The 17,077-nt window shown below is 44.1% G+C and overlaps 1 protein-coding gene across 1 annotated transcript; it reads left to right on the plus strand.

Annotated features, from left to right (window-relative positions):
- Positions 1–7,476: 7,476 nt before the first annotated feature.
- On the plus strand, positions 7,477–7,870 carry LOC100037664 (large ribosomal subunit protein eL33). Its single transcript, XM_015091800.4, has one exon. The coding sequence runs from the start codon at positions 7,510–7,512 to the stop codon at positions 7,840–7,842; it is 333 nt and encodes a 110-aa protein (XP_014947286.2). The 5' UTR covers positions 7,477–7,509; the 3' UTR covers positions 7,843–7,870.
- Positions 7,871–17,077: the final 9,207 nt, after the last annotated feature.

A 17,077-nucleotide genomic window follows, 5' to 3' on the forward strand; every position in this document is an offset into this window, starting at 1 on the left:
CCATGTTGCCCCATGGCATGTAGGATCTTAGTTCCCCAACCAGGGATCAAACCCGTGTGCCCTGTATTAGAAGGAGGATTCTTAACCACCAGACCATCAGGGAAGTCTCCATTTTAATTAATTTCAACTAAAGTGTAAAACAGTCACATGTGGTTAGTGTATTAGAACCACAGTCCTTATATACTGACATCTCTCTGAACTTTAGCTTTGAAATCCAAAAGGCCAGGGTGTTGACTACTCTCAGCAAACCTTTTCTCTGCTTTTCTTCTGAAACTTTTCCCCATCACTGGGAAAATGTACAGTCTGAAGTGAAGCATATGGAACAGTTTCTAGCAAGTCTCCAGCAAGAAATGCCCAGATCTTAACTGAGTCCACTGACTGCCTGAACCCAGGGAAGATGCCTTACTTGTGGTAGATGCTTCTGGGTGCACAAAGCACAGAGTGCTCCCCTTCCTGTCCCCCTCTTACTTCCAGGCTCCAAATTCATCAAGAGGGAAGGAAATAGGACTTCCTTAGGAAGGCTGAAGAGAGCCAACAGGAGAGCTCGGTGTGAAGGATTCCTGTTTCCCACTTAGCCCCTTTACCCTTTTATTCCCCACTACCCTATATGCAGGTTAGGAAGCAACGGTTAGAACTGGACATGGAACAACAGACTGGTTCCAAATAGGAAAAGGAGTACGTCAAGGCTGTATATTGTCACCCTGCTTATTTAACTTCTATGCAGAGTACATCATGAGAAATGCTGGGCTGGAAGAAGCACAAGCTGGAATCAAGATTGCTGGGAGAAATATCAATAACCTCAGATATGCAGATGACACCACCCTTATGGCAGAAAGTGAAGAGGAACTAAAAAGCCTCTTGATGAAAGTGAAAGAGGAGAGTGAAAAAGTTGTCTTAAAGCTCAACATTCAGAAAACTAAGATCATGGCATCTGGTCCCATCACTTCATGGGAAATTGATGGGGAAACAGTGGAAACAGTGTCAGATTTTATTTTGGGGGGCTCCAAGATCACTGCAGTTGGTGATTGCAGCCATGAAATTAAAAGACACTTACTCCTTGGAAGAAAAGTTATGACCAACCTAGATAGCATATTCAAAAGCAGAGACATTACTTTGCCAACAAAGGTCCATCTAGTCAAGGCTATGGTTTTTCCTGTGGTCATGTATGGATGTGAGAGTTGGACTGTGAAGAAGGCTGAGTGCCGAAGAATTGATGCTTTTGAACTGTGGTATTGGAGAAGACTCTTGAGAGTCCCTTGGACTGCAAGGAGATCCAACCAGTCCATTCTGAAGGAGATCAGTCCTGGGTGTTCTTTGGAAGGAATGATACTAAAGCTGAAACTCCGATACTTTGGCCACCTCATGCGAAGAGTTGACTCATTGGAAAAGACTCTAATGCTGGGAGGGATTGGGGGCAGGAGGAGAAGGGGACGACAGAGGATGAGACGGCTGGGTGGCATCACCGACTCGATGGATGTGAGTCTGAGTGAACTCTGGGAGTTGGTGATGGACAGGGAGGCCTGGCATGCTGCGATTCATGGGGTCGCAAAGAGTCGGACACTACTGAGCAACTGAACTGAACTGACTGACCCTCATCTCTAGGAATGAGGAGCTATTTTAGCATAAAAGCAGATCACTCCTGTGCTCTGAGAGATGGTCTCTATGAGCAAGAGAGCAGCTTGTTTGTTGGTTGGTTTGTAGATGTCACATTCTGAAAAAGACACGGCTTGACTCACTGTGGAAAATTCTTAAAGAGATGGGAATACCAGACTATCTTACCTGCCTCCTGAGAAATCTGTGTGCAGGTCAAGAAGCAACAGTTAGAACTAGACATGGACCAATGGACTGGTTCCAAATTGGGACAGGAGTACGTCAAGGCTGTATACTGTCACCCTGCTTATTTAACTTATATGCAGAGTACATCATGCAGAATGACAGGCTGATGAAGCACAAACTGGAATCAAGATTGTTGGGAGAAATATCAATAACCTCAGAAATGCAGATGACACCACCCTTATGGCAGAAAGTGAGGAGGAACTGAAGAACCTTTTGATGAAAGTGAAAGAGGAGAGTGAAAAAGCTGGCTTGAAACTCAACATTCAAAAAACTAAGATCATTTCATCCAGTCCCATGTCCTAGAGAAGGACATGGCAACCTACCCCAGTATTCTTGCCTGGAGAATCCCATGGACAGAGGAGCCTGGTGGGCTACAATCCATGGGGTCACAAAAGAGTCAGACATGACTTGGCGGCTAGTCAACAATGTACCTTTCACTTCAGATTTACCAGTTGCAAAGAGTTGGACACGACTGAGCGACTGAACTGAACTAAACTGAACATTTTCTCCATTTGTTTTCTCTCTCTACATATAAATTAACATATGTGTGCATACATATATGCTATACATTCACATATATTTTTTTAACCATTCAAGAGTCAGTTGCATATCATGACCCTCCATCCCAGTTGTATCTCCCTCTTGTATCTCCCAGCAGCAGGAATATTCTTTTCCATAAACCCAATGAACCCAAACAGGTTTGACACTGATAACACACTATTTTCAGGCTTAGAATCCATATTCAGTTTTTGCCAAAATGCTCTTTAAGACCAAAAAAAAAAAAAATCTAGGATCCTATCAACAAACCAACTTTTTGGCATTGCTTTTAATCAATAAATGCGTGCCAATTCAACGAAATGAGTTTCTCCCAGGGAGAGCTGTGGACAGAGAAGAGAAATGCATGCAAGATAGAGCCTTGGTTACTACCTTCAGAGACTGAGAGGATGGCGGGAGAAAAGGGAGAGAAGGCTCAGTCGGAGCTCAGGCTCTTGAAACAGACATTGAAGGGTCTCCTGCTAAGTCTTTGGATCCCTGAAGATCTCAAACAGGCCTGGCCACCCAAAGTGGGTCATGGACTATTTTCTGCTCCATGCCAAATTTCTCTCTAGCAGATGCAGATTCCAAGGTGGATTCTGGGATCTATATCTTCCATGTCTTGGTGCCCTTTGGGGTTTGGTCCCACTTTTTAGTATTTGGTCAGTGTTTTTTCGTATTTCTTTCTTTATTTTCTTTGGGTCTTTGTTGCTGTGCCTGGGTTTTCTTTAGTTGCAGGGAGCAGGGGCTACTCTCTAGTTGTGGCACACAGGCTTAGTTGATCCACGGCATGTGGAATCTTCCCAGACAAGGGATGGAACCTGGGTCCGCTGCATTGGCAGGCGGATTCTTCCCCACTAGACTACCAGGGGAGTCCACAGCGTTTCTTCTTAAGCTCAGTCTTCTTACTCGGAGCCCTGGTGGGGACTGGGGGAAGGGGGTGAGCAAATGCAGCCTCTTCTTGCTGAGAGTGAAGGAGAAGGAAGGGTGTGTGTGTGTGCGTGTGTGCGTGTGCACCCTCTCAACATCCCTCAGAGGAGCCCTCCTTGAACCTATGAGCCTGGGACCCCGCCCTTCTATTGCTATGACAACCGCTTCTATGAGGACATAGGGAGTAGAGAATTGTGAGTGCGGGGTTGGAGATGGAAAGCACCAGAGTCTCAATGCGTTAGTGATCATAGAACTTTAGATAATGAAGAAGAGAGATAATATGTCTCTGTCTTCGAACCTTGAAGTAGGAGGGCAGGATGGGACACAGCAGGTGCAAAGGCAGGGTGACTCCTGACCTTCTACCTTTGTGTGAGCAGTCCCACTTCTAACTAACCTCTCCTTCTTCTTCCTTTTAGGAGGTTAAAGAAGCTTGGGGATCCCCAGGGGTAGAAAGCCCCTCCTTTAACACCACTGATATATCCTTGACACCCATCCACAGCTTCACTGATGACCTAGGCTATCAAGGGAGCCAGGACCTGACCAGCGTGAGTACCCCTCCTCTGGGGTCTCCCACCCTTTGCTCTACCACTGTATGGGCATCTTAGGTCACTGACCTCCCCTTTGATGTTCTGTGGCAACCTTCCATATCTTGTCTATGTCCTTCCAATTCACATTGTTACTAAACATGGCTCAGATGGACTCCTTCCAGGAAAAAATACTGACGGTAATAGTAGTCACAGCTTATATCCATTGAATACTTACAACATGCCATTTTATGAGACTTTATCTCTCATGTAAACTTCATAAGAACCCTGTACGGTAAATGCTATTATTATCCCCATTTTTCAGATGAAGAAATGGAGGCAAAGGTAAATTAAGTAACTCTCCCAAGATTGCCTAAAAGATGCTAGAGTTTGAGCTCAGTTTGCCTGACTCAGGATCTCACACACAGAACTGCCTCCCAGCTAGCTACTCCATCTTCATGAGTGAGCTCAATTGTACCCTCTCAACATTTATATGCTGTTGAACACACTTGACATATGAACTTACTTGCTTGTTTATTTGGGGGAGGGCTTAAATGCTAGCTGTAATTTTGTTATTGAGCTATAATTGACACACAATACAACTATACATATTTAAAGTGCACAACTTGATGTTTTGGCAATGTATATGGTTGCAGAACCATCACCACAATCAAGATAATAAACAGATCCATCACCTTCAAATAGGAACCGCCTGGATTTCTAGAAAGATAAATTAGAGGGTTATTACCTGACTTCTAGAGGGATTCTTTAACCAAAGTATTTGAATCCTTTTTAAAATCATGAGCTCTCATCTGATGCGCTTAGAAGATGCCTGTGTGTCCTTTGCTGATACTGCTTGGTAACTTCTCTTTGGTCATTTTAAGCGCATGTCTTCCCGAGGCAGGGCAGGCGAAAGCTGTGCTTCCCGCTCTGTACTCACAAGCAGGTGAGTGCTTGCCTTAGTCTTTCCCTCTGATCTCAGTCTTTCTCTGCCTCACTTCCCCCCCTTAGACTCGAAGTCCCATATGTAATGGGATGGGTCAGTGGAGAGGACGCTTCATTCCTTGCTCTCGGATTCTTCAAGGAAGAAGATCCCAGCCTCGTTCCAGGCAAGAGGCAGAAGCGGAATAAGACTGCCACTTTCCGGATGAGGAGAAATAAGGTGAGGGAGGAAGATGAGAATGACAAGGAGGATGAGGAGGACGAGGCAGGGCGCTCTCCTAGGGTGAGACGGAAACAACACGCATACTCAAAGACCCGCCGACCGAAGCAGAAGGAGAATTCAGGCGTCTTGGAAAGTAACTTGAACACGACCGTCTCCAGTACCAAGTCATCTCCCTGGAGTATGATGGAGTTCCGGCAATACTTGTGTATGTGTTGCCGAACTAAGCAGAAGTTAGTGGAGGAGAACAAAACGTCAAATTCCAAAGAAAGGAGAAATTCAGATGAAAAGGAGAATGGAGTCGCAGGTTCTACTAATGCGGAAGCAAGGCAACAGGCTCCTGAAGGAACTCCAGGGGAAGTTCTGGGCAAAAGCCAGGAGAACAGAGAGTGTAATCCTTCAACATGTAAATAAAGCAGATTTTATTTTTATGGATGGTATGTATGAACCTGATTGATGATCTTAATTATATTTGTAGATGTATCCACTTTCTTCCTCCACCTCCTCCCCTTTCATCTCTCTGAACATCTTCTCATCCTCTCTAATACTATATGAATTTCCATCTCTAAGACAAGGGGCTAGTGTATGGGTGGGTGAGACCTGGAGAGGGTTCAGGAGGCTTCTGAAACCCTTGGGGTCTGCAACTCCAAGAAGGTGAAAAACAACCTGAAGAGAAGAGTCTTGGGGTAACTAATGAGGGAAGCTTCAAGGCCTAGCTTTCCAGGTTTCAACTCCAGACTTGTCTCACTTTCTCCCTCATAACTCTCAGCTCTATATAGCAAAACTTTTGAGCTTCTGATTGTAGCAAATAAGAAGACCAGAAAAAAACTGCCCACAGGGATTCTCGAAGCCATTTTCAAGATTGCCATCACGGCAACAAAGTTTAAGACTAGCTCCCAATTCTATATTGCCATCTCACTTTTCCTTCCTTAGCTTGAGTAAAGGAGAAAAAAAAGGAGGGGGCACTTTCCCTCCAGGTTCTATCTTCTCCATTCCCCATATATTCACTAATTCAGAAGGAATCTTAGAAATCAGGAAAATATCTCAGGGCAGATTCCCTAGAAGCCGAGCCTGAGATGGAGGTTCTTGTGCAAGGGTTTTATTGAGAGAATGCTCTCAGGAGGAAGATGGACGAGGGAAGCAGATTAGGGCAGGGCAGGAAGCTAGGCAGGGTTAAGTCTGTGTCCACCTGATCCCAAGGAGCTCTGAAGTGCGGGTTACATCTCAAAACTGGTTGCACTTTTGAGGCAGGGGGTTGGCCTTTTGTAAGCCCATGTCAGTCAGTCACTGTGGGCTGCTCGAGATTCTCCAGGGAGGTAGCCTCCCTGCTGACTGAAGGCAGTTCTTTGGTGAAGGACTGTGAGGTGTTAGCCATCAACTCCATAGCAGCTGGAAACAGGTGTGTGGCCCCATAAAGGGAATCTGGGCAGGGCAATTCTATAATTCATTGAAATTCTTGTGTTTCCCAGGATATACTTAATTTTTGTAAATGTCCCAGGTGTGCTTGAAATATGTATTACAGTAAAGTGCACAATAGTTAACATAAAAATGGAGAAAGAGCAGCTCTCCTTACAGAACTGCAGCGAACACGTCAAGAGATAGAAAATCCCTATTAAAACACCAAGAGTCGTAATCGTTGGAGCAACACCCAACCATGGAAGGTGGAATTAATGGGTGAAAAATCGAGGAGAAACAGGGCACTTGCGCAGTCTTCAAGTTTCTCCTTCAAGGTATTTGTTAATTACATAGGTCAAAATAATAACTTTACAGGCAGGAACATAGTGCATCCCACCTCCTTTTAGCTAAGTTATCAAGGGTAACATTGCCAGTGATAAGACATATTGACATTGTGTATCCTGATATGATGTGCTGAGAAGGCACACATGTCAAAATGCATAACTTCTGGCTAAATGTGAGAAATATCAGACAAACCACCAAATTGAGAGACATTGTACAAAATGATTGACCAGGACTCCTCAAAAGTGCCAGCGCCCAGATAGATGGATGGCTGTCAAGGGGGAGGCAGGATGAGGGAGGAACAGATTGGGAGTCTGGGATTAGCAGATGCAAACAATTATATATGGAATGGATAAACAACAAGGTCCTACTGTATAGCACAGGGAACTTATTCAGTATCCTGTATTAAACCATAATGGAAAATAATTTTAAAATATATATATATGAAACTGACCACTTTGCTGTACACCAGAAACTAACAAAACATTGTAAATCAACTATACTTCAAAAAATAAATTTAAAAAATAATTTAAAAAATATTTTTAGCACACCGCATAGCATGTGGGATCTTAGTCCCAACCAGAGATTGAAATTGTGCCAACCTGCAGTGGGCGGGCAGAGCTTTTTTTTTTTTTTTTTAGAAGCAGGGAGTCTTATAGAGAATTAAGAGCTTTCTCCTCCTACTTTCTTGCTCGCGGTCTTTCTCTTCCAGGCTAGGATCCGAGAGCTTCTGTTTGCCCTACTCCTAAGTGGCCTGCTGGGAACAGGACTTCTAAAACGACAAATATGTCTGGAAGGCTGTGGTCCAAGGCACTTTTTGCTGGCTATAAACGGGGTCTACGGAACCAAAGGGAACACACTGCTCTCCTGAAAATTGAAGGTGTATATGCTCGAGATGAAACTGAATTCTATTTAGGCAAGAGATGTGCTTATGTGTACAAAGCAAAGAACAACACAGTAACTCGTGGTGGAAAACCTAACAAAACCAGAGTAATCTGGGGAAAGATCACTCGAGCTCATGGAAACAGTGGCATGGTTCGTGCTAAATTCCGAAGCAACCTTCCTGCTAAGGCCATTGGACACAGAATTCGTGTGATGCTGTACCCTTCGAGAATTTAAACTTCTTGAAAATAAATAAAAGTGTGGATTTGTAAAAAAAAAAAAAAAAAAAGAAGAAGCAGGGAGTCTTAACCACTAGATAGCTAGTAAAGTTCCTAATTAATGAATTTTATAAAATGTTCACCACCACCCCGAAAAAAGAGTGCCAAGGCTCTGAAAGACTGTCACGTAGTAAAGGAGACTAAGGAGCCGGGACAATTATTAATAAATACAATGTGGGATTCTGGATTGGATCCTGGAACAGAAAGGACAAAGTGGTAAAAGTCAAATAAAGTCTGTAGTTCAGCTCATGTTCTCATATCAACGTTAATTCATTTTGGTAATTTTACTGTGATTATGCAAGATACCAGGCTTTCCAGGTGGCACACTCTTAAAGAACCTGTCTGCCAATGCTAGAGATGTGTGTTGGATTCCTGGGTTGGGAAGGGCCCCTGGAGGAGGAAATGACAGCCCACTCCTGTATTCTTGATTGGAGAGTCCCACAGACAGAGGAGCTTGGCAGGCTACAGTCCATAGGGTCACAAAGACTCAAACACAATTGAGCGACTAACACACACACACACACACACACACAGAAATCACAAAGAGTCAGACATGACTGAAGTGACTTAGCACGCATGCATGCATGCAAGATACTAACAATAAGAGAAGCTGGGTGAAGAATATTTGTACTATTTTTATTATTTTTCTGTAAGTCTTTCTCCTACGGTAAGGAGAAATAGTTCAGTTCAGTTTAGTCGCTCAGTCGTGTCCAACTCTTTGCGACCCCATGAACCGCAGCACACCAGGCCTCCCTGTCTATCACCAACTCCCGGAGTCCACCCAAATCCATGTCCACTGAGTCGGTGATGTCATCCAACCATCTCATCCTCTGTCATCCCCTTCTCCTCCTGCCCTCAATCCTTTCCAGCATCAGGGTCTTTTCAAACAAGTCAGCTCTTTGCATCAGGTGGCCAGAGTATTGGAGTTTCAGTCTCAACATCAGTCCTTCCAATGAACACACAGGACTGATTTCCTTTAGGATGGACTGGTTGGATCTCCTTGCAGTGCAAGGGACTCTCAAACGTCTTCTCCAACAACACAGTTCAAACGCATCAATTCGGTGCTCAGCTTTCTTTATAGTCCAACTCTCCATACATGACCACCGGAAAAGCAAGGAAAAAGAAGAACAAACTTATTTCAAAACAAAACACAAATAAATGCTTATTCTAAGAAATCATAGTAATCAATCCTCAGTTCAAGAAATGGCACATTATCAGTACTCTTGAATTATCCACACGTCCTCCTTCCTAATCACAGCTTCTTACTTCCCATGGAGGTCATCACTGTGGTGAATTTTATGGTAATTACTTCAAGGTCCGATGCTGGAAAGAGCAATAAAATATTGCATAGGAACCTGGAAGGTTAGGTCCATGAATCAAGGCAAACTGGAAGTTGTCAAACAGGAGATGGCAAGAGTGAACGTCGACATTCTAGGAATCAGCGAACTAAAATGGACTAGAATGGGTGAATTTAACTCAGATGACCATTATATCTACTACTGCGGGCAGGAATCCCTTAGAAGAAATGGAGTAGCCATCATGATCAACAAAAGAGTCCAAAATGCAATACTTGGATGGAATCTCAAAAACGACAGAATGATCTCTGTCTGTTTCAAAGGCAAACCATTCAGTCTCACGGTAATCCAAATCTATGCCCCAACCAGTAACGCTGAAGAAGCTGAAGTTGAACGGTTCTATGAAGACCTACAAGACCTTTTAGAACCAACACCAAAAAAAGATGTCCTTTTCATTATAGGGAACTGGAATGCAAAAGTAGGAAGTCAAGAAACACCTGGAGTACCAGGCAAATTTGGCCTTGGAATGCGGAATGAAGCAGGGCAAAGGTTAACAGAGTTTTGCCAAGAGAACGTACTGGTCATAGCAAACACCCTCTTCCAACAACATAAGAGAAGACTCTACACATGGACATCACCAGATGGCCAACACCAAAATCAGATTGATTATATTCTTTGCAGCCAAAGATGGAGAAGCCTTATACAGTCAGCAAAAACAAGACTAGGAGCACACTGTGGCTCAGAGCATGAAGTCCTTATTGCCAAAGTCAGACTTAAATTGAAGAAAGTGGGGAAAAATCACTAAACCATTCAGGTATGACCTAAATCAAATCCCTTATGATTATACAGTGGAAGTGAGAAATAGATGTAAGGGACTAGATTTGATAGATAGAGTGCCTGATGAACTATGGACAGAGGTTTGTGACATTGCATAGGAGACAGGGATCAAGACCATCCCCAAGAAAAAGAAATGCAAAAAAGCAAAATGGTTGTCTGAGGAGGCCTTACAAATAGCTGTGAAAAGAAGAGAAGTGAAAAGCAAAGGAGAAAAGGAAAGATATACCCATTTGAATGCAGAGTTCCAAAGAATAGCAAGGAGCGATAAGAAAGCCTTCCTCAGCGATCAATGCAAAGAAATAGAGGAAAACAATAGAATGGGAAAGACTAGAGATCTTTTCAAGAAAATTAGAGATACCAAGGGAACATTTCATGCAAAGATGGGCTCCATAAAGGACAGAAATGGTACAGATCTAACAGAAGCAGAAGATATTAAGAAGAGATGGCAAGAATACACAGAACTGTACAAAAAATATCTTCATGACCCAGTTAATCATGATGGTGTGATCTCTCACCTAGAGCCAGATATCCTGGAATGTGAAGTCAAGTGGGCCTTAGGAAGCATCACTATGAACAAAGCTGGTGGAGGTGATGGAATTATAGTTGAACTATTTCAAATCCTAAAAGATGATGCTGTGAAAGTGCTGCACTCAATATGTCCGCACATTTGGAAAACTCAGCAGTGGCCACAGGACTGGAAAATGTCAATTTTCATTCCAATCCCAAAGAAAGGCAATGCCAAAGAATGCTCAACCGCACAATTGCACTTATCTCACACACTAGTAAAGTAATGCTCAAAATTCTCCAAGCCAGGCTTCAGCAATACGTGAACCGTGAACTTCCAGATGTTCAAGCTGGCTTTAGAAAAGGGAGAGGAGCCAGAGATCGAATTGCCAGCATCTGCTGGATCATGGAAAAAGCAAGAGAGTTCCAGAAAAACATCTATTTCTGCTTTATTAATTATGCCAAAGTCTTTGACTGTGTGGATCACAAGAAACTATGGAAAATTCTGAAAGAGATGGGAATACCAGACCACCTGACTTGCCTCTTGAGAAACCTATATGCAGGTCAGGAAGCAACAGTTAGAACTGCACATGGAACAACAGACTGGTTCCAAATAGGAAAAGGAATACGTCAAGGCTGTATATTGTCACCCTGCTTATTTAACTTATATGCAGAGCAATCATGAGAAATGCTGGGCTGGTGGAAGCACAAGCTAGTATCAAGATTTCCAGGAGAAATATCAATAACCTCAGATATGCAGATGACACCACCCTTATGGAAGAAAGCAAAGAGTAACTGAAGAGCCTTTTGATGAAAGTGAAAGAGGAGAGTGAAAAAGTTGGCTTAAATCTCAACATTCAGAAAACGAAGATCATAGCATACAGTTCCATCACTTCATGGCAAATCGATGGGGAAATAGTGTCAGACTTTATTTTGGGGGGCTCCAAAATCATTGCAGATGGTGACTGCAGCCATGAAATTAAAAGACTTTTGCTCCTTGGAAGGAAAGTTATGACTAACCGAGATAGCATATTCAAAAGCAGAGACATTACTTTGTCAACAAAGGGCCATCTAGTCAAGGCTATTGTTTTTCCAGTGGTCACGTATGGATGTGAGAGTTGGACCATAAAGAAAGCTGAGTGCCGAAGAACTGATGCTTTTGAACTATGGTGTTGGAGAAGACTCTTGAGAGTCCCTTGGACTGCAAGGAGATCCAACCAGTCCATCCTAAAGGAGATCAGTCCTGGGTGTTCATTGGAAGGACTGATGTTGAGGCTGAAACTCCAATATTTTGACCACCTGATGCGAAGAGCTGACTCTTTTGAAAAGACCCTGATGCTGGTAAAGATTGAGGGCAGGAGGAGAAGGGACAACAGAAGATGAGATTGTTGGATGGCATCACCGACTCAATGGACATGAGTTTGGGTAAGCTCTGGGAGTTGGTGATGGACAGGGAGGCCTAGCATGCTGCAGTTCATGGGGTTGCAAAGAGTTGGACATGACTGAGCGACTGAACTGAATTGAATGAGTTTTTATTCATTGTATATTCCCAAGGAAAAGAAGGGGAAGGGGAAAGGGTCAGAATGTGTTACAAAATAATAGCAAGTGGGAAAGGAAGTACCTGGAACAACAAAATCAACCATCAAATAAACACTGCCCAGATTGGGTTGCTAAAGCTCAAGAGGGCTATGTCTCCTGTAGTTCGGGAATGAGAGGAAAGGATGAGGGAAAGAACAGATGGGTACATGCTTTTCTACCCTCCCTCCCTCCTCATAAATTCAAGATTTCACACAAAGCTATGGCTTCTAGCAGTAAACATGGAGTTATATTCATCCATCTTCTGTTAAATAATCTTGTGGCCTATTGGACGTCAGTTTCTTGCACCTGCATAAAAGTTCCTACGTGACTTGGATATACATTCATCTTTCCTTTTGCGGTCTCCTAACCCCACTTTCTACATGGAAGACCCCCTCATTGCTCCTGTCTACCCTCAGACTTGAGATTAAAATAAAATAGGTTTTAATCCATCCAAAGACAGCAGTCTGTGTAGCATGAATCACAACAAGGAATGGTCATGACTCAGGAGACCGAGAACAAGGGATGGAGAGTTCCTAGCTTCTTCAGGATTTTTGCACAGATCATTTAAATGGAGGCACCCCACAAATTAAATATACAGGTGTATGGGCTATTTTAGGGGACACAAAAGTGGACATAAGAGAGGGTAGGAATCTAGTTTTTAGGACAGACAATTTTGTTCGAAATAGGAAATAGGGGAAGGGGAAGACAAAAGAAAGTGTGGTTCAGGATGCCCCACTTCAAGAAGAGGGGCCCCCAGGCTTATGTTTCAGATCTTTTTGCCTGGTGCAAAACCTTTTGTCAAAGATGCTTTGGCTATTTTTCTCAAAATGAAAAGAAGTTTGTAAACAATAAAACCCCAGAAGAACATGGGGAAGACCAAGACATTATATTTACACAAACTAAACCACCCAGCAATCACCAAATCAGCTACTTGTGAGGTCCTACAAAGCCCAGACAAAGGTTATAACTAGAGGGGGAGTAGCAGCTGGGGGAGACAAGAACCCAGGCTCAGACCCGCATCACCCAATGCATGCTATTGCATTTGCCCCATTACAACACAATGAGGTAGGTTTGCAGTGGTCTTATAGCATGTACATGAAACTCCCTTTTTTCCTTTAGCTACCATGATACTAACCACTTCTGCAGCAGAGCAGGACCGTGGCTCTGGGAACCACGAAGAAGCCATAGCTGATGGTCTCCCTGGAAGCCAAGCAGGAAACGCCCAGAACTGTTTAAGGTTAAGGATCTTGTCCTTGCTTCATGTATCCATCCCTGGGCAGCTCAAAATGGGTACAGAGACATTGCTCTTAAAACCTATCTTTACCAACCCATGTTTTTTCTTATAAAAACACACACATACAGTATACCCTGCTGTGCCCGGTAGGTTCAACCCAATCCAGTGAAGGATGGACCTGATAAGTAAAATGAGTCCTGTGTCTTGGGATTGGAGGTCTAGAAGGGAATCCTTTATCACACGTACAGAGGGCCTGTGCCTAATCTTAGCTTTCCCTCTCTGCTTTTACCTGGCCCAGGCTTTCCTAACCTCTCTGCACCACCTCTCCCTATTCAAACCAATTTCCAGTCTTTCAGCATAAGACCGAGTCATGTGGCAACCCAGTAAAAACCTAGCATCTTATGAAACATTGAAGATGGAGGGGTTTCAAGAGGACACCACAGCAGAGAGTGAAAATGAAAGTCACTCAGTTGTGTCTGACTCTTTTCGACCCCATGGATCATACAGTCCGTGGAATTATCTAGGCCAGAATACTGGAGTGGGTAGCCGTTCCTTTTTCCAGGGGATCTTCCCCATGCAGGGATCAAACCCAGGTCTCCCTGCCTGCAGGCAAATTCTTACCAGCTGAGCTACCAGGGAATCTGGCATAAAAGCCAGCTCTAACTGGCAAAAATGATGTAGTTCAATAAGCTGCTGCTGCTACTGCTAAGTCGCTTCAGTCGTGTCGGACTCTCTGCGATCCCTTAGACGGCAGCCCACCAGGCTCCTCTGTCCCCGGGATGCTCCAGGCAAGAATACTGGAGTGGGTTGCCATTTCCTTCTCCAGTGTGTGAAAGTGAAGTCGCTCAGTCGTGTCCGACTCTTGGCAACCCCATGGACTGTCAGTAGGCTCCTCCGTCCATGGGATTTTCCAGGCAAGCGCCAGGAAAGGGATGGAGTGGGGCGCCATCGCCTTCTCCGAGCTGTACACTCCAAATAGCTGTTCTCTCTGGTGACAGAGCAACAAAAAGCATTCCTATCGTGCAGACGCAGAGCTGCTGCCAACTCACCCCTGAGATTGATCACGTACCTGAGAACACAGTGCAGGCATGAGGGTCTTAGATTAAAATATACAAGAATACAAAACCAGAATATTTATATGTCCTGAAAAAACAGTTAAAATGCACAAGATACGTCATTCCCACAGAGCTAGTGTGGTTGGAATCCTGGAGAAACAAGGACCCAACGCATAGTCACCAAGGGGAGCAAATAAATAAAATTGTATTGGTCCAGAATGGGGTGGGAGTGAGCTTAGAAGCACCAGGACCGCAGCTGTTTCTTCAGACCATCCCTTTCGCCTGTCATCACAACCCACTGCTTGGGACAGTTCTCAGCACTCCATCCCAAGAGGGGGTTATGAGAAGACAAGATGTGGAAAACCCTGCCTTCCTGCTGACAAATTTCCTCCCACAGAATGCAGTTACTTGTGGGTTGGGTTCATCAATCTGGTCTCATGCTTAATCTTTTCACTCTGGCATGGGAAATATTATCCCATCTCCTTCTTTAAGAGTAAAACAAATTCTCTATCCAGGCCACTTTCAAAAGCTGGAGATTCTGGGGATGCAGACTCGGATAAAGCATGCAGGGAGGGTTAACCCCCAAAGCCCTCACCTATGTTTGGAGAGAGCGTGACTGGAGTTCCTTCACTTCATGCCTTCCTCCCACCAAGAGAGAAGAGGGAGTGGTGCTCTGCACCCCGGCCTGAGATATATGGCAGTGCCAGCTGAACCCTACCCACCCTGTCCCCACTTACTGAACTCTGCTGATTGATGCCCGCTTCTCAAAACTTTCTGATCACAAAAGGATAGCTGCTACCTACTGTGGCTCTATTCTGGGCCTCTGGGAGCATGGCAGGGCTACGGATCTCTTCTTCCTCCTCCCGAAAGTAGGCTTGCTTTCCCTGGGAGCTGGGAGCTTGCTGGGCCTTCGGCAGACATGAAGCTACCATATGATCGGCGCTGTAGCAGAAGTGGTGCTTGTTGGACTGTGGTGACAGGTTGCATTCCTTGGCATGATGGTCTGCTGCTGCTGCTGCTGCTGCTAAGTTGCTTCAGTCGTGTCCAACTCTGTGTGACCCCATAGACAGCAGCCCACCAGGCTCCCCCGTCCCTGGGATTCTCCAGGCAAGAACACTGGAGTGGGTTGCCATTTCCTTCTCCAGCGCATGAAAGTGAAAAGTGAAAGGGAAGTTGCTCAGTTGTGTCCGACTCCTAGTGACCCCATGGACTGCAGCCTACCAGGCTCCTCCACCCATGGGATTTTCCAGGCAAGAGTACTGGAGTGGGGTGCCATTGCCTTCTCCTCTCTAGCTATGGTGCTTGGTCTCACTGCGATAACTTCTCTTGTTGTGGAGTAGAGGCTCTAGGCACGTGGGCTTCAGTAATTACTGCATGAGGGCTCATTAGTTGTGGCTTGAAGGCCCTAGAGTGTGCAGGCTTTAGTAGTTTTGGGGTGTGGGCTCAGTAGCTGCAACTTGCAAGCTCTAAAATGCAGGCTCAATAGTTGCAGCTCACGGGCTTAGTTGCTCTGAGGCATGTGGGATTTTCCCAGATCAGGGATCAAACTGGTGTCTCCTGCATTGGCAGGCAGAAATTTTTTTTACCACAGAGCCACCATGAAAGCCCATCCCATCAGTTTTTACAGGTTAATTTTTTGTCATTATTTAGTTTTTAAATATTGTATAATAATTCACATTGTTATGTCTTTCTTGACTGATGGTTTAATTAGTAGTATATTTCATTATTTCCAAAAATCTTGAGTTCTAGAAAACTGTATTAAGATTAGAGATTGTACTTTGTATTATCATTTTATAATTTTTTGGCAGAGTAGCAGGTGGGATCTTAGTTCTCAGACCAGGGATCAAACCCACACCCCAGTCACTTCCCTGGACCACTAGGGAAGCCTTGATATTTTGTATTATTTCTATCCTTTAAAATTCATTGAAAATTGCTATGTTTCTGAGCATATATTCAGTGTTTGCAGATGTTCCATGTATGCTTGAAAAAAAATATATATATACATGTATATTCTACAGTTTATTGGATATAGTATTATACAGACTGCTTTTCATTGAAAATAAGATGCACCCAGTATTTTTTTTTTTTTTTGCTAGGGTTGTCTTAAAAAAGTACCACAAAACAGAGGGCTCTAACAGCAGAAATTTATTATCTCACAGTTCTGGAGCACAGAAGTATGAGACTAGGGTGCTGGCAGTATTTGTTCTTTGGGAGGCTGGAGGAAGAGTATGTTCCATAGCTCTCCCCCAGCATCTGATGGTTTGCTGGGGATTTTTAGTATCAGTATGTGCTGTGCTTAGTCGCTCAGTTGTGTCCGACTCTGGCTCCTCTTCCAGGGGATCTTCCTGACCCAGGGGCTGAACCCGAGTCTCCTGCGTCTCCTGCATTGCAGGCAATTCTTTGCTGTTGATCCACTGGGGAAGCCCTACTCCGGGTATGACCTCATCTTAGTCAATTGCACCTGCAGTGACACCCCCTTTCCAAATACGGTCACATTCTGAGGTGCTGCGGGTTATGACTTTAACACATGCCTTTCTGAGAGACACAGTCCAACATACAACACACTGTTACTTTACTTACTATCAAAAGCTTTAAAATGTTATCAGCTTTAAAACAGGCTACCAATTAAACTATACCAGGATACCAACGGACTAAAACAAACAACAAACCAAAAAACCCTTCCTATCAGAT

Source organism: Ovis aries, chromosome 1 (genome assembly GCF_016772045.2).
Source record: "Ovis aries strain OAR_USU_Benz2616 breed Rambouillet chromosome 1, ARS-UI_Ramb_v3.0, whole genome shotgun sequence".
In the NCBI taxonomy this organism is placed as follows: Eukaryota; Metazoa; Chordata; class Mammalia; order Artiodactyla; family Bovidae; genus Ovis; species Ovis aries.